The sequence below is a fragment of the Salvelinus alpinus genome, chromosome 6, assembly GCF_045679555.1.
Source record: "Salvelinus alpinus chromosome 6, SLU_Salpinus.1, whole genome shotgun sequence".
NCBI lineage: Eukaryota > Metazoa > Chordata > Actinopteri > Salmoniformes > Salmonidae > Salvelinus > Salvelinus alpinus.
The window spans coordinates 72,916,480-72,935,246 of NC_092091.1; the positions used below are offsets into that span (position 1 = coordinate 72,916,480).

Sequence of the window (18,767 nt, forward strand, 5' to 3'; positions counted from 1 at the left end):
TCATGCACATTTTTTTAATTGAAAACTACTGCTCCAAACATCTTAGTTAGATGTAAAATTGCGCGACTAAAATCTCTTCCACAAAAACATAAAAATGTATGACAGATTTCTTGAGTTATCTTAGATTAATTCGGACCATTTTGAGGAAGTATAGACTGGCTACGGTGTTTCAAAATGGACAAACAGTACAATTGGCGCTTTTTTCTTGTTTTTTAAGCGAAGGTCTTTTAAGGGAGTATGCAAGCACACTCGTTCGGTTGGGCTAGGCACCAGCTGAACTGAAGCATGCTGATGCCTTAAGGAGATTGAGGTCCCTGTTCATGTCACACTTTGTGTCCAGACTCTGTTTCTCTGCTCTGGGTTCAAGTCCTGTGTACTGCTGTGGTCCCTGGTTCACATTCCCTGTTTCTGATTGTAGGAGGACGACGTCAGATCCACTGACCTCCATAGCGGTGTTGTTGTTGTAGTTGTTGCCTCTGGGGCCACTGGACTGGAAGGCGGGGTCCTCTGTGGTGGCTGCAGCCAGTTGGGTGGTTAGCTCTCTGCTGCTCTCCACTGTTCTGGCTGGGTGGCTGATCCTAGAGTCCTGGTCATCTGCTTCTCCCTCCACCTTGATGATCAGCAGGTCTGGTTCCCCTTCCTCTGTCTCTGCTGACTGCTGATGGGGTTAAGTGGGAGAGATGAGTGAGTGAGACAGAGCATCCACTATCTACTGAATGGAGATATGGGCATGACATGGGATTTAGTGAAATTCATAGTAGTTGCCTTTTTGTTATTGTGTAATAATCAGTGGTGTAGTGGAGTGTAAACTCCACCTTCTGTATTTTACACATGCCTTTACAAACTTTTGGCGCAAAAATGCATTGAAAGAATAGGTTCAAATGTGCTGACATACGTCTATATAGACATAACCTCATCCCCAGGCGGAAGTGTCTGGGGATGACAGTTTGAAATCGGCTGTTACAATTGGGACTTACAGTTAAGGTCGGAAGTTTACATACACCTTACATATACATTTAAACTCAGTTTCACAAATGCTGACATTTAATCCTAGTAAAAAATCCCTGTCTTAGGTCAGTTAGGATCACCACTTCATTTAAAAAATGTGAAATGTCAGAATAATAGTAGAGAGAATAATTTATTTCAGCTTTTATTTCTTTCATCACATTCCCAGTGGGTCAGAAGTTTATATACACTCAATTAGTATTTGGTAGCATTGCCTTTAAAATGATTTAACTTGGGTCAAACATTTCGGTTAGCCTTCCACAAGCTTCCCACAATAATTTAGGTGAATTTTGGCCCATTCCTCCTGACAGAGCTGGTGTAACTGAGTCAGGTTTGTAGGCCTCCTTGCTCGCACACGCTTTTTCAGTTCTACCCACAAATGTTCTATAAGATTGAGGTCAGGGCTTTGTGATGGCCACTTCAATACCTTGACTTTATTGTCCTTAAGCCATTTTGCCACAACTTTGGAAGTATGCTTGGGGTCATTGTCCATTTGCAAGGCCCATTTGCGACCAAGCTTCAACTTCCTGACTGATGTCTTGAGATGTTGCTTCAGTATATCCACATAATTTTCCCTCATGATGCCATCTATTTTGTGAAGTGCACCAGTCCCTCCTGCAGCAAAGCACCCCCACAACATGATGTTGCCGCCCCCGTGTTTCACGGTTGGGATGGTGTTCTATGTCTTGCAAGCCTCTCCCTTTTTCCTCCAAACATAACAATGGTCATTATGGCCAAACAGTTCTATTTTTGTTACATCAGACCAGAGGACATTTCTCCAAACAGTACGATCTTTGTACCCATGTGCAGTTACAAACCGTAGTCTGGCTTTTTTAAGGCGGTTTTGGAGCAATGGCTTCTTCCTTCCTGAGCGGCCTTTCAGGTTATGTCGACATAGGACTCATTTTACTGTGGATATAGATAATTTTGTGCCTGTTTCCTCCAGCATCTTCACAAGGTCCTTTGCTGTTCTGGGATTGATTTGCACTTTTCGCACCAAAGTATGTTCATCTCTAGGAGACAGAACGTGTCTCCTTCCTGAGTGGTATGACGGCTGCGTGGTCCCATGGTGTTTATACTTGCGTACTATTGTTTGTACAGATGAACGTGGTACCTTCAGGCATTTGGAAATTGCTCCCCAGGATGAACCAGACTTGTGGAGGTCTACAATTTTCTGAGGTCTTGGTTGATTTCTTTAGATTTTCCATTGATGTCAAGCAAAGAGGCACTGAGTTTGAAGGTAGGCCTTGAAATACATCTACAGGTACACCTCCAATTGACTCAAATTATGTCTATTAGGCTATCAGAAGCTTCTAAAGCCATGACATTATTTTTTTGAATTTTCCAAGATGTTTAAAGGCAGTCAACTTAGTGTATGCAAACTTCTGACCCACTGGAATTGTGGTACAGTGAATAAGTGAAATAATCTGTCTGTAAACAATTGTTGTAAAAATTACTTGTGTCATGCACAACATAGAAGTCCTAACCGACTTGCCAAACGATAGTTTGTTAACAAGAAATTTGTGGTGTGGTTGAAAAAACAGTTTTAATGAATCCAACATAAGTCTATGTAAACTTCCGACTTCAACTGTACCTCATCACTTGTAGCAGCCATATGCTTTGATGGAGAGACATCCTCTTGGTCCACGTCTATGGGCTGTCTGTCTCTTAGTATGCTGCTGTTTCCAAAACTCCTGTTGGAAAGTCTGTTTCTGATTTGCCAAGTAGGTCCTGGAAATAAAGGGGAAGGTTAATTTGACCCCATCCATCAATGGTGTTTACAAAGAACAAATCAAGCATAATACCTTCATGATGTATGTTATGCGTCTGTAGAGCTAGAAGGATCCTAGCTGTGTTGACAGTACAAAGTCAGCATGATACGTAATTTAGTCTTGGTGCACTGTCAAATCCACCATCATCACCAACCTGTCGTTGCAGTCTCTCGATTGTTGTGTCTGTTTAGCAGGCGTATTCCATGGAAGCGATTGTGGACGGACCCATCTGAAAATTTTGTTCTCTCAGATCGAAACCTCGCGATCTGAAGTTCCATCAACTTCACTTTCCTCCGGAGAAATTCGTTGTCCTTGTGGCTTTGGGACATCTCCATGTGTACAACCGCATAGCCATCGTCAACAACTTTGCAGATTTCGGTTACAGCCGCGTTGGCTAGCACCTCCATGATTGAGGCTATCTGCACCTGGAAGTCGACCACGGAACCCGACATTGTCCCCCGACGTTTTGGCCCTTTTTTCAAGATGAAAACAGTCTTTATGTTTTATATATTATGACGATATACAGTTATCTAGCAAGCTATTAAAACAAATCCAATAATATCCGAAAATGAACATCGATAGCTAGCTAGCTTTGTTTGTAACGTTAGCTTGCTGTTGAGATTATTTTTTCCTGTTCCTCATCATCACTTTCATGTGATCATATGCGCCACCTACTGTACAGGAGTGCTCCACCACAACAATGTTGTAGCTATTATAAACATGATATTTGGTTTAAACAATATTTCATGATTTAAAAATAAATAAAGCATTGCACTATTTGTGGTATTTCTATTATAAATAGTAAACAGTAAATATATTTTGTTGAGAGGCAAAGGGACATTTCAATTCTTAATTACTGTACTTTGGTTCACCACTGCATCAATATAAATTCATAAGGATGTTTAGAATTATCACCTGTAATAACTTCTACATTAGCAATCCACTCTGGACCAAGCATCAAGCTAGTTGACCTAAATACACAACCACTACACAAAGAGGGTAGCGTTAAATGTGGAATCCAATCAAACTGTCAAAAACACATGGACCCAGTTTTCATATGAAAACCCCAGAAGTGTGGAGTCATTCCCCTTAAACTATGGCCAGGAGTTTTTCACTGGTCTGATCACAGGAAAAACTCCTGGCCTTGTCAATCATTGCGCCAGGTGGAGTAGTGTTAAGTTGCCCCTAGAAGCTGATCTTGGGTTCGTTTTTTTTCTCCCCCCACTAATAGTTAAGGTTAGGATTGGGGGAGAGGAATCTGATCCTAGATCTGTACCTAGGAGAGTGTTGACTGTTTGTAGCACTTCCCGCAGTAGACACATTGAAACGGTTCCCCTCCGGTGTGCACCCTCTCATGCATCTTCAGCTGGTGGCTGTGGGAGAAGTGCTTGGAGCAGTGGCTGCCCCAGAGCTGCCTCTTGGCCGAGCGAGACCTTAGCTGTTGCGGCTGATTTTTAATGCCTTTCGAGCCTCTGTTTAAATTTGCGAAGGTGGCTTGCTTCTTCTTCGGGGAACCTGGCAGAGAGTAACCGTTGGGGATGAAAAGTTGTTTCAGGTGGACAGTCCGTTGAAATCTGGAAACTTGAACCAAATGGCGATTTTAGCATGTAAATCCTGGTTGGGCAAACCCCCCCAAAAATTGGGGGTGCATGCCAGCAAAGCCACTACTCAACACAACACTAAACAATACATTAATTGCACTATAACGGTGACAAACGAGGCCCACAAACTGTTAGGGCCTACATAAAGCTGTCCCAACAGCAGTCCCAACACCTTTCCACTGCTACACCTGGCTATCAGCAGAGCTTTCTCTGGCAGCGAAACAGCTAATCAAGCCTCATTTACTGCCTTTTATCCGCTTGTCGTCCCCTTATGCTCTAGTTTGTACATCTCAATTGTCAGTAGAAACCACATTTGTTTAAGCAAGTCAGCCATATCAGCTTGTTTTTTAAAGAGGCAATCTGTAATTTCGATTAAGACATTAATGAGCGAGCTAGGACGGACGTGGTCAACTATTTGTTCAGCACATTTGAAATGTACAGCGACAGATTTCAGAACATGGGCCGTTGTTACAGTGTTCTCCCTGTGCACCAAGTCAGAACCGTAGGATAAATAAAGGGGGCATATAAGCAGACAATGAAAGCTCTTACAATATACATTGATTACATTTTTCTAAAATAGGTTATAGGCTACATGTGCACCACCAAGTCAGAACATTAGGATAAATTAAGAGGGGAAAATAGACCACATTATTAGGGTGAGGCACATGGGTTACTAACAGCTTACTATACAACATACACTTAGCATTACTTTCTTAGCTACAGTATACATATCTCCCTGTCATATTACATCATTTATGCAGCAGCATACAAGACATTTTTGGACTAACCTTGTTGTGCTGTGCTCAATTGAACAGGAAATTGGCGTGGCGGTCCTTCGTGGGCTAATTTTTTCATCAAACTTTGTCATCAAAGTCAGGCATTCTCTGGATTTATGGTGCTTTCAAGACAACTGGGAACTCAAAAAAAAACAAGGTTGAATCATGATGACTTCAGTGATCTTCAGGTCTAGAAAGAGACCCGAGTTCCTGATTTACAATTCCGAGTTAGATGACCTTTCAAAACGTATTTTCCCAGTCGGAGCTTGAGTTCTGTTGTCTTGAATTCACTGAAGTCAGATTTTCCAGTTCTGAGTTAACAGTTGTTTTGAGCGCAGCATAAATCATGCTGGATTGACAGCATGGCCAATATTGAATGTTTATCATTTTAAATTTGGAAAAGACAACCTTAAACTGAAAATTGGGACCACACACCAACTCCACTGAATAGCAGGTTAGTGATTCCTTTGTAATGCTTGCAGTTAGCCACTGATCCCTTCCAAACCACTAATTGTTGAATTTGCAATTTCCAACTTGTTGTGTAATGGTTGTGGCCAATGACCTTGAGCCTTCTTGGATGTGCACTTCTAATGTAACTCCATGGCAGCACCCAAGGGGCTTGAATTGTCGAGCTCTACCCTTAGATTTGGCAGTGACGTAGTGTCTGCTTGAACCTCAACCCTACAGTTCCACATAGCGCTGCGTTGTGAGTGTCAGGGGGACACTTCTCTGTCTGTCCAGACTCTATTCCCCCTCTGTGTCCCCCTGTTCCACAGTAGATTTGGCCTGAAAAGAGGAGGGCGGAATTAAGTAGACAGACATGATCTCTACAAAGCTCTCAAACAAATACATGTCTATTATAACTCAGCTATTATGAGGCTATATTATTGATCCAATGGATTGAATTAAGTTGTTCATTTACTGATTTAACTCATTGACACAGAACATATGAAGCTTATCTGTTCTCAAAACATTTAAAACTAATATTGGACTGCAATAATTCCCTGTACTTTTAAAAGGAAAATGTCCTTTCCTTCGATCTGCCTGATTTCATTTGGAAGTAATGTGAGAATATATATAGATAGGGTCAATATATATTTAGGGTTAATCTACAGTCTATAGGGTCAATATACATTACCGGTCAAACGTTTTAGAACACCTACTCATTCAACGGTTTTTCTTTATTTTTACTATTTTCTACATTGTAGAATAATAGTGAAGACATCAAAACTATGAAAAACACATATGGAATCATGTAGTAACCAAAAAAGTGTATTTTATATTTGAGATTCTTCAAATAGTCATCCTTTGCCTTGATGACAGCTTTGTACACTCTTGGCATTCTCTTAACCAGCTCCATGAGGTAGTCACATGAAATACATTTCAATTAACAGGTGTTAAAAGACCAAGTAAAATACAAAAAGACCAACAGGTGTAAAAGACCAAGTCCATATTATGGCAAGAACAGCTCAAATAAGCAAAGAGAAACGAAAGTCCATCATTACTTTAAGACATGAAGGTCAGTCAAGATGGAACATTTCAAGAACTTTGAAAGTTTCTTCAAGTGCAGTCGCAAAAACCCTCAAGGGCTATGATGAAACTGGCTCTCATGAGGACCGCCACAGGAATGGAAGACCCAGAGTTACCTCTGCTGCAGAGAATAAGTTCATTAGAGTTACCAGCCTCAGAAAATGCAGCCCAAATAAATGCTTCACATAGTTCAAGTAACAGACACATCTCAACATCAACAGTTCAGAGGAGACTGTGTGAATCAGGGCTTCATGGTCGAATTACTGCAAAGAAACCACTACTAAAGGACACCAATAAGAAGAAGAGACTTGCTTGGGCCAAGAAACACGGCAATGGACATTAAACTGGTGGAAATGTGTCCTTTTGTCTGGAGTCCAAACTTGAGATTTTTGGTTCCAACCGCTGTCTTTGTGAGACATGGTGTGGGTAAACGGATGATCTTGCATGTGTATTTCCCACCTTAAAGCATGGAAGAGGATGTGTTATGGTGTGGGGGTGCTTTGCTGGTGACACTGTCTGTGATTTATTTAGAATTCAAGGCACACTTAACCAGCATGGCTACCACAGCATTCTGCAGCGATACGCTGGTTTGGGCTTAGTGGGACTATCATTTGATTTTCAACAGGACAATGACCCAACACACCTCCAGGCTGTGTAAGGCTATTTTACAAGGAGAGTGATGGAGTGCTGCATCAGATGACCTGTCGTCCACAACCCCCCGACTTCAAACAAATTGAGATGGTTTAGGATGAGTCGGACCGCAGAGTGAAGGAAAAGCAGCCAACAAGTCCTCAGCATATGTGGGAACTCCCTCAAGACCGTTGGAAAAGCATTCCAGGTGAAGCTGGTTGAGAGAATGCCAAGACTGTGCAAAGCTGTCATCAAGGCAAAGGGTGGCTATTTGAAGAATTTTAAATATAAAATATTTTGATTTGTTTCACACTTTTTTGGTTACTACATGATTCCATATGTATTTTTTCATAGTTTTGATGTCTTCACTATTATTCTACAATGTAGAAAATAGTCAAAATAAAGAAGAATCCTTGAACGAGTAGGTGTTCTAAAACTTTTGACTTGTAGTGTATATATTTAGGGTCAATATTCAGGTAACTGACAAAATAAAGGAAACACCAACATAAAGTGTCTTAATAGGGTGTTGGGCCACCACGAGCCAGAACAGTTTCAATGCACCTTGGCATAGATTCTTTAAGTGTCTGGAACTCTATTGGAGCACTATTCTTCCACGATAAATTCCATTATTTTGGTGTTTTGTTGATGGTGGTGGAAAATGTCCTCTCAGGCGCCACTCCAGAATCTTCCATAAGTGCTCAATTGGGTTGAGATCTGGTGACTGAGATGGCCATGGCATATGGTTTACATCGTTTTCATGCTCATCAAACCATTCAGTGACCACTCGTGCCCTGTGGATGGGGGTATTATCATCCTATGGCAGCATAGCCATGGTAGCCAAAATAATGGCCTGCCCAGCATTTTTATTCAGGACCCTAAGCATGATGGCATGTTAATAGCTTAAAACCTGCTTTCAATATGCTTTGTATCCCTCATTTACTCAAGTGTTTTTAGGCAGTTACCTGTATATTTAAGGTCAATCTCTATAGGGTAAAGAAGCACCATGGAAAATATTATTTATTGATGGAATTATAGGAATGAATAAATAAACAGCCATTGGTGAAATTGGTACAAAAGAACAGACAGTTTTTCAGTCTCACAGTACAACTTCAGTATCTGCTATAACTTTAGTGTGAGGAACGCAGTATTATTAGAAGAACACAACCATTATCAACCTTAACAGTCAATGTGAGTGATGCTGTTGGCCTTAAAGAAGCCAAGAAAACGAAACAGTCCTTGTAGATAATGTAAATATGAACCACGTTGTATTGTAGACGTATGAGAGACCAGGGCAAACATCCTGCAGACAAACGACTACGTCTGAACCAATGACGTTTGAACTCATGATATTGCAATAACAGCTTTTTTCAATAGGAATCTCTTGTTCTGTGTCAGTTATCAATGATGAAGCTTCTGATGTCTTTTCAGATTGCCAGAGTGGGAGAACCTGCGCCCGCAATGTGCACAACTGAAGGGCTTCTCCCCAGTGTGGACATTCTGGTGCACTTGGAGCTTGCTAGGGGACACAAAGCTCTTCTCACACAAGGTGCAGGCGTATCCCCGCTTTCTGGTGTGGATGACCACGTGCTGCTGCAAGTCACTCTCGTGGATAAACGTCTTATGGCAGCTTGGGCAACCATACGGTCGTTCTACGGTGCCAGGTGTAACATCTGTGGCGAGAATACTGGAGTGAGAGGAAGTTGTTGCACTTGGTCTAAAATGGCCAACAGGAAGTGAGGAATGAGCTGGTTCTTGAGTTCCTCTTCCTGGTATTTCAGAGTGTCTATGGAGGCTTGCCAATGAGTGCCAACTAAATTTGTTGGCCTCACCTGCATTTCCTGTGCCAAAATGCATGCCTGTATTTTTCTCTGTGTGCCGGAAGCTGGGTGAAACCAATTGCATAGTGTCTCTCATCGAATCGGGGTGTACGGGGCGAATCATTGGTGCATTCCCCTCAAACACTCCCACTCCCTGCCTATTTCCAGTCCCATTGATCTGTGGTTTAGTAGCTGTACCCACCTGACCCCACTCAAAATCTCTATCTACCTGCTGCCCACTGGATACAGAGTCAATCACTATCACATGTTCTGATGAGGAATGGAACGACTTGGGGGAAAAGCTGTGGTTTTCTAACCCTACACTTCTCATTTCTATGTCTGAGCTAGTCTGTGTTTCTGGGCCCACTGGGCCACTCCCTAGGTCCATAACTTTAGTGTGAGCAGCAGAGGTATCATCGGTAGTCGCTACTGCCTCTCTCCACACCTGGTTTAAAGAATCTCTTAGGAGATTGAGGTCCCCGTTCATGTCACACTTTGTGTCCAGACTCTGTCTCTCTACTCTGGGTTCAAATCCTGTGTGGTGCTGGAGTCCCTGGTTCACATTCCCTGTTTCTGACTGGAAGACGACGTCAGATCCACTGACCTCCATAGCGGTGTTGTTGTAGTTGTTGTTGCCTCTGGGGCCACTGGACTGGAAGGCGGGGTTCTCTGTGGTGGCTGCAGCCAGTTGGGTGTTTAGCTCTCTGCTGCCCTCCACTGTTCTGGCTGGGTGGCTGATCCTAGAGTCCTGGTCATCTGCTTCTCCCTCCACCTTGATGATCAGCAGGTCTGGTTCCCCTTCCTCTGTCTCTGCTGACTGCTGATGGGGTTAAGTGGGAGAGATGAGTGAGTGAGACGGAGCATACACTATCTACTGAATGGAGATATGGGCATGACAATCGATTTTGTGAAATTCATAGCAGTTTCCTTGTTATTAAGTTCTTATCAGTGGAGAACTGGAGGGTATACTTGTATTTTGCGCAAAAACCTTAAAAAGACATTGGGTAAAAGTAAATGAATCCACTAATACGAATATAATTGTACATATACACTATATACACTGCTCAAAAAAATAAAGGGAACACTAAAATAACACATCCTAGATCTGAATGAATGAAATATTCTTATTAAATACTTTTTTCTTTACATAGTTGAATGTGCTGACAACAAAATCACACAAAAATGATCAATGGAAATCAAATTTATCAACCCATGGAGGTCTGGATTTGGAGTCACACTCAAAATTAAAGTGGAAAACCACACTACAGGCTGATCCAACTTTGATGCAATGTCCTTAAAACAAGTCAAAATGAGTCTCAGTAGTGTGTGTGGCCTCCACGTGCCTGTATGACCTCCCTACAACGCTTGGGCATGCTCCTGATGAGGTGGCGGATGGTCTCCTGAGGGATCTCCTCCCAGACCTGGACTAAAGCATCCGCCAACTCCTGGACAGTCTGTGGTGCAACGTGGCGTTGGTGGATGGAGCGAGACATGATGTCCCAGATGTGCTCAATTGGATTCAGGTCTGGGGAACGGGCGGGCCAGTCCATAGCATCAATGCCTTCCTCTTGCAGGAACTGCTGACACACTCCAGCCACATGAGGTCTAGCATTGTCTTGCATTAGGAGGAACCCAGGGCCAACCGCACCAGCATATGGTCTCTCAAGGGCTCTGAGGATCTCATCTCGGTACCTAATGGCAGTCAGGCTACCTCTGGCGAGCACATGGAGGGCTGTGCGGCCCCCCAAAGAAATGCCACCCCACACCATGACTGACCCACCGCCAAACCGGTCATGCTGGAGGATATTGCAGGCAGCAGAACGTTCTCCACGGCGTCTCCAGACTCTGTCACGTCTGTCACATGTGCTCATGTGCTCAGTGTGAACCTGCTTTCATCTGTGAAGAGCACAGGGCGCCAGTGGCGAATTTGCCAATCTTGGTGTTCTCTGGCAAATGCCAAACGTCCTGCACGGTGTTGGGCTGTAAGCACAACCCCCACCTGTGGACGTCGGGCCCTCATACCACCCTCATGGAGTCTGTTTCTGACCGTTTGAGCAGACACATGCACATTTGTGGCCTGCTGGAGGTCATTTTGCAGGGCTCTGGCAGTGCTCCACCTGCTCCTCCTTGCACAAAGGCGGAGGTAGCGGTCCTGCTGCTGGGTTGTTGCCCTCCTACGGCCTCCTCCACGTCTCCTGATGTACTGGCCTGTCTCCTGGTAGCGCCTCCATGCTCTGGACACTACGCTGACAGACACAGCAAACCTTCTTGCCACAGCTCGCATTGATGTGCCATCCTGGATGAGCTGCACTACCTGAGCCACTTGTGTGGGTTGTAGACTCCGTCTCATGCTACCACTAGAGTGAAAGCACCGCCAACATTCAAAAGTGACCAAAACATCAGCCAGGAAGCATAGGAACTGAGAAGTGGTCTGTGGTCACCACCTGCAGAACCACTCCTTTATTGGGGGTGTCTTGCTAATTGCCTATAATTTCCACCTTTTGTCTATTCCATTTGCACAACAGCATGTGGAATTTATTGTCAATCAGTGTTGCTTCCTAAGTGGACAGTTTGATTTCACAGAAGTGTGATTGACTTGGAGTTACATTGTGTTGTTTAAGTGTTCCCTTTATTTTTTTGAGCAGTGTATATACAAAAGTATGTGGACACCCCTTCAAATTAGTGGATTTGGCTATTTCTGCCACACCCATTGCTGACAAGTGTATAAAATCAAGGACACCGCCATGCAATCTCCAGAGACAAGCATTGGCAGTAGAATGGCTTTACTGAAGAGCTCAGTGACCGTCAATGTGGCACCGTCATAGGATGCCACCTTTCCAACAAATCAGTTCATCGGTGGCCTCCTAAGTGGCGCCTCCTAGCTGTGCCACTAGAGATTCTGGGTTCAAGTCCAGGCCGCGACCGGAAGACCCATGGGGCGGCGCACAATTGGCCCAGCACCGTCTGGGTTAGGGGGGGATTTGGCCGGGCAGGGATGTAGCGGGCCGGGCGCAGTGCACGCTGACACGGTCGCCAGGTGTACGGTGTTTCCTCCAACACATTGGTGCGGCTGGCTTCCGGGTTAAGTGGGCATTGTGTTAAGAAGCAGTGCGGCTTGGTTGGGTTGTGTTTCGGAGGACGGTGGCTCTCGACCTTCGCCTCTCCTGAGTCCGTACGGGAGTTGCAGCAATGAGACAAGACTGTAACTACCAATTGGGTAAAAAAATGTTTACATTTTTTATTTAAATGTTTTATTTTAAATCAGTTTGTATACATTTCTGCCCTGCTAGACAGTGCTGTTATTGTGAAGTGGAAACGTCAACAGCAACAACAGCTCAGCCGTGAAGTGGTAGGCCACACAAGCTCACAGAAAGGGACAGCCGAGTGCTGAAGCGTGTAAAAAACGTCTGTCCTCGGTTGCAACACTCACTACCGAGTTCCAAACTGCTTCTGGAAGCAACGTCAGCACAATAACTGTTCGTCGGGAGCTTCATGGAATGGGTTTCCATGGCCGAGCAGCCGCACACATGCCTAAAATCACCAAGCGCCGGCTGGAGTGGTGTAAAGCTCGCCGCCATTGGACTCTGGAACAGTGGAAACGTGTTCTCTGGAGAGATTAATCACGCTTCACCATCTGGCAGTCCGACAGACGAATCTGGGTTTGGCGGATGCCAGAAGAACGCTACCTGCCCCAATGCAGTGTCAACTGTAATGTTTGGTGGAGGAGGAATAATGGTTTCGGGCTGTTTCTCATGGTTCGGGCTAGGCCCCTTCGTTCCAGTGAAGGGAAATCTTAACGCTATAGCATACAATGACATTCTAGATGAGTCTGCTTCCAAATTTGTGGCAACAGTTTGGTGAAGGCCTTTTCCTGTTCCAGCATGACAATGCCCCCGTGCACAAAGCGAAGTCCATACAGAAATAGTTTGTTGAGATCGGCGTGGAAGAACTTGACTGGCGTGGAAGAACTTGACTAGTGTATATTAAAATGAGTGTATATATCATGAATTTGATTTCATACTCTTGAATCCCATTCAAAAACAGCAAGGGACATGATCCAGGAAGTAGGCAGGACTTTCAAGTCACATGTGCCAAATACAATGGGTGTAGATTTTGGGATCTATTAAATCAGATCCGCTTTAACCGACATCCACATAGCGGTTATTTTGGCGTGTCGGAGGTAGAACTGAGTTAGAGCTGTCAAATCCACAAGCGGCTCCTGGCATTATACCTAAAGCGGACATCGCCATTGGATGCACAGAGTTAGATTAAGAGAAATTCCATGCAGCCTTGTTGACAAGTTCGAACACTGGAATGTGAGATGTAATCTACACCTTGATTAGGCTGATAGAAATCCTCATTATTTTGTTTAATATCCTACACTTTCACGTTCCGAACTTCTAACGCAAGTGGGGCGGGTGTGGCTTTGTGACAATGATAACAAGACCAGCTGCTCACCGATTTGACGGCTACAACCCCAACATAGTTCCACCCTGAACACAGCCAGGTTAACCAGCCAGGTTAACGCTTGATCTGATTGAATCCAGGCCTTTACTATGAAATGTTTGCTTACGAGCCCTTCCCAACGATGCAGAGTAAAAATATATATTTAAAAAATACAAATATATATAAATACAAAAAATAATAAAAATAAATGACAATAAAAATAATGTATTGCTATAACCTAACTGACATGAAGGTTATCCATAGATTGTTTTCAATAGGAATTTATTGCTTCTGTGTCTTGGGCTGGCACAATTACTGTACAACCGTGTAACTGATGGTTATGGATGAAGACCATCATGAAAATTAAATGATCCGTCATACCCGCTAAAAAATGTCAATTAACGTTTTTTTGCGTATCGAACAGCTGACAGAAAATGGGACGGTCAGGCATTCGTGTGGCCGAGTCCGTTTCTGCCATAGAATTAGGAATTAGAATACAAGAATGGACATGAAAGGTCTTATAACAGTATAAAAGGTCAGCCATTTTGTTCAGGGAGCTGGTCAACCATGGTCAGCCAGTGTGCTGCGATAAGATATTGTGTAAAACAATACATTTGAAGATTATCTGCACAGTATGTTTATTAGCTAGCCAGCGAGTTTAAGTTGAATGATTTCCAATAATTATTCAAATTAACTGCCAATATGCCAACATTCCATACAAGAAATGTAGCCAATCCACAGCCATACACTGGCTGAAAACAGTTGATGATAGGTCTTATACAAGTTGTAAATGCAACAAGTACTGATATTCTATCATATTATAACATTCACAGCTTTCCAAGAAAACAAACATTTAGACATTTATTGGCTGTTTAGATATATTTTAGAGACTATTTATACAGAAAATGTGTATAAAACCTGTATAAACTATTTATAATTTTATGACAATGTTTTAGGTTAACAATCATTCTATTACACAATTTCTGATAACACATGCCTTACTTGAATTGTTCTGCATAAGTAAAATAGAGAAGTACAGTACATGCAGTAGAGGTCAATGGAAGTCGACCAAAACAATGGTAATGCCATTGAAACGCGTGGGTGAAAGATGCCGTAGAGGAAAGATCCTGAATCTTGTCGTTGCCGCCCAGCTAAATTAGCCTACATTTAGGCTAATTTTTAAGTGTGTATTTCACACTATGTTGAGGTAAAAATCTGAGAATAATGGTTGTATGGATGTCAACCCCAATATACAGTATGTTCATGTTATCTTCATCATTCAACTGCATTACAGTTAAAAACTACCACCAACGATTGCTCTGTGCTAGCGATGATAACAGTTTATTCGAACGGGAGTTAGAATTTAGCAGTCACTTCTTCTAAACCTGAAAAGGGACTACTTCGAAATGTTATGCAGCGAAAACAGCCAAATATATCCAAATGGGACTTTACTAACCACAATGTGGACCTGTTACATCAATCATGACGGATTTGTATTTTATTTTTTTACCCCTTTTTCTCCCCAGTTGGTAGTTACAGTCTTGTCCCATCACTGCAACTCCTGTACGGACTCGGGAGAGGTGAAGGTCGAGAGCCGTGCGTGCTCCGAAACACAACACCGCCAAACCACACTGCATCTTGACACACTGCTCGCTTAACCTGGAAGCCAGACGCACTAATGTGGAGGTACATTGCGCATGGCCCGCCACAGGAGTCACTAGAGTGCGATGGGAAAAGGACAACCCGGCTGTCCCCTAACCCGGACGACGCTGGGCCAATTGTGCGCTGCCTCATGGGTCTGGGATCGAACCAGAATCTGAAGTGACTCAGCTAGCACTGCGATGCAGTGCCTTAGACCGCTGCTCCACTCCAGGGGCACAATCATGACGGATTTGTGAATATCCACTTTGTTAGTTAAGATTTGTTGAACGTGCGCCAATCTGGCATCCTTCTTCTATTCCCCGCGGTCTGCATTCCATTGACCTCTTTACCGCATCTATGAATCACCTCTGCCTCTACTGCCATTCATTCCATTTAGACTGGTTTGGATTTCTTCCTGACTAAAATGGCTGACATTTTCACCCAACTCTAGAACTTTGAGTGTTTATGACATAGCCCCTCTAGTAATTTAATAGGATCTCTATGGTTTCTGCTGTAACATGGACTCTCCAACGTGATGAAACTTTGTTGCTCCTTGCTGAAACAAGTCAGGAGCGGAGGAAAGAAGAAAATGTTTGTCTTTTGCAATTCAAACGGTTATAATGGTGACCAAGGTTATTAGGCTGATCACAGCCTTTGTCACTTCTCAATGATGAAGCTTCTGATGTCTTTTCAGATTGCTGGAGTGGGAGAACCTGCGGCCGCACTGTGCACAACTGAAGGGCTTCTCCCCAGTGTGAACGTTCTGGTGCATTTGGAGATGGCTGGCGCACACAAAGCTCTTCTCACACAAGGTGCAGGAGAATGATCGCTTTCTGGTGTGGATGGCCACATGCCGCCGCAAGTCACTCTCGTGGACAAACTTCTTATGGCATGTTGGGCAACCATACGGTCGTTCTACGGTGCCAGGTCTAACGTCTGTGGCGAGATTATTTGAGAGACAGGAAGTTGTGGTGCTTGGTCTAAAATGGGAGACAGGAAGTGAGGCATGAGCTGGTTGTTGAGCTCCTCTTCCTGGTATTTCAGAGTGTCTATGTAGGCTTGCCAACGAACACCAACTAGCTTTGTTGGCCTCCCCTGCCTTTCCTGTGCCAAGATGCATGCCTGTATTTATCTCTGAGGGCCGGAAGCCGGGTGAAACCAATAGCGTTGTGTTGTCTCTCATCGATTCGGGGTGATTCATTGGTGCATTCCTCTCAAACACTCCCACTCCCTGCCTATTTCCAGTCCCATTGTCCTGTGGTGCAGTAGCTGTACCCACCTGACCCCACTCGAAACCTCTATCTACCTGCTGCCCACTGGATACGGAGTCAATCACTATCACATGTTCTGATGAGGAATGGAACGACTTGGGGGGAAAGCTGTGGTTTTCTAACCCTACACTTCTCATTTCTATGTCTGAGCTAGTCTGTGTTTCTGGGCCCACTGGGCCACCCCCTAGGTCCATAACTTTAGTGTGAGCAGCAGAGGTATCATCGTTAGTCGCTACTGCCTCTCTCCACACCTGGTTTAAAGAATCTCTTAGGAGATTGAGGTCCCCGTTCATGTCACACTTAGTGTCCAGACTCTGTTTCTCTGCTCTGGGTTCAAGTCCTGTGTACTGCTGTGGTCCCTGGTTCACATTCCCTGTTTCTGATTGGAGGAGGACGGTGTCAGATCCACTGACCTCCATAGCGGTGTTGTTGTAGTTGTTGTTGCCTCTGGGGCCACTGGACTGGAAGGCGGGGTCCTCTGTGGTGGCTGCAGTCAGTTGGGTGGTTAGCTCTCTGCTGCCCTCCACTGTTCTGGCTGGGTGGCTGATCCTAGAGTCCTGGTCATCTGCTTCCCCCTCATCCTTGATGATGAGCAGGTCTGGTTCCCCTTCCTCTGTCTCTGCTGACTGCTGATGGGGTTAAGTGGGAGAGATGAGTGAGTGAGACAGAGCATACACTATCTACTGAATGGATATATGGACATGACATGGGATTTAGTGAAATTCATAGTAGTTGTCTTGTTGTTATTGTGTTATAACCAGTGGTGTAGTGGAGGGTAAACTCCACCTTCTATATTTTACACATGCCTTTAATAACCTTTGGCACAAAAATGCATTGAAAGTATAGAGAGTGTTACTTTACTCACTCTGTACGGCGGTCATCGTTTACCAAGCATATTTTTTTTACCACTACATCACTAGTTATAATGTGCTGACATACACGTCTATACAGACATAACCTCATCCTCAGGCGGAAGTGTCTGGTGTGCGAGACTAAAACATAAAGACATAAACACTAAGACATAAGTCTGTGACAGTCTAAAATCGGCTGTTAAAATTGGAACTTACCTCATCACTTGTAGCATCCATATGCTTTGATGGAGAGACATCCTCTTGGTCCACGTCTATGGGCTGTCTGTCTCTTGGTATGCTGCTGTTCCCAAAACTCCTGTTGGAAAGTCTGTTTCTGCTTTGCCAAGTAGGTCCTGGAAATAAAGGGGAGGTTAATTTAACCCCATCCATCAATGGTGTTTTACAAAGTACAAAGCAACGATTTTGCGATTTAGACTATTTGCACACTGTCACATTCATCATCACCACCAACCTGTCATTGCCTTCTCTCGATTGCTGTTTCTGTTTAGGAGGCGTATTCCATGGAAGCGATTGTGGACGGACCCCTCTGAAAACTTTGTTCTCTCTGCTCGAAACTTGGCGATCTGAAGTTCCATCAATTTCAATTTCCTCCGGAGAAATTCGTTGTCCTTGTGGCTTTGAGTCATCTCCAGATGTACAACCGCATAGCCATCGTCAACAATTTTGCAGATTTCGGCTACAGCTGCGTTGGCTAGCACCTCCATGATTGAGGCTATCTGCACCTGGAACTCGACCACGGAATTCGACATAGTCCCCCGACGCTTTTGGCCCCTTTTCAACGAAACAGTTTTTATGTTTACAGTTATCTAGCTAGCTATTAAAATAAAGAGAATAATATCATAAACTACACATCGCTGGCTAGCTTTGACATCGCTGGCTAGCTTTGTTTTTAGCTGGTGAGATTATGTTTCCTTATGCTGGATGGTAGAGTTGAAAATTGGACACCGCCACCTACTGTACAGGAGTGCTCCACAATAACAACAATGTTGTAGCTATGTAGTAAACAACCGGTTCTCTATTTTCTTGATAAAAAACAGCAATAACAACAGTATGACTGACATTAAATAGATATTAATTCCATCCATCACATCTCTATAATTTGCTTGTAGCCGATCAGTCTAATAGTACATCTATATTGTTGAGATGCAAAAGGAAATTGTAATGATTAAATACTGTTCTTTGGTTTGCCACTGCACCAATACATATCAAATCACATTTTTATTTGTCACATGCGCCCAATACAATCTTACCGTGAAATGCTTACATGGAAGCAAATTCATAGGGATGTTTAAAATCTTCAGCTGTCATAATTTATACATTATCAATCCACTCAGTCCCATTAGCTATATATGCTATATTCGAATATGTTTCTCTTTAAACTGTTACATTGCGTTAGCAAGCGTTTA

The 18,767-nt window shown here is 43.6% G+C and overlaps 1 protein-coding gene across 13 annotated transcripts in view; it reads right to left on the reverse strand.

Annotated features, from left to right (window-relative positions):
- LOC139579288 (uncharacterized) overlaps positions 1–18,265 on the reverse strand; it is a 53,478-nt gene extending 35,213 nt beyond the window's left edge. For 2 of the 13 annotated variants that reach the window (XM_071407824.1, XM_071407825.1), the window contains exons 1-5: positions 17,813–18,264; positions 17,557–17,693; positions 16,903–17,118; positions 9,736–9,951; positions 443–658 (exon numbers count right to left, since the gene is read on the reverse strand). In XM_071407824.1, coding sequence (XP_071263925.1) covers positions 443–658; positions 9,736–9,951; positions 16,903–17,118; positions 17,557–17,693; positions 17,813–18,110 — 1,083 coding nt within the window. In that variant the 5' untranslated portion in view covers positions 18,111–18,264. The other 11 variants (XM_071407823.1, XM_071407822.1, XM_071407828.1 and 8 more) reach the window with 10 other exon arrangements.
- Positions 18,266–18,767: the final 502 nt, after the last annotated feature.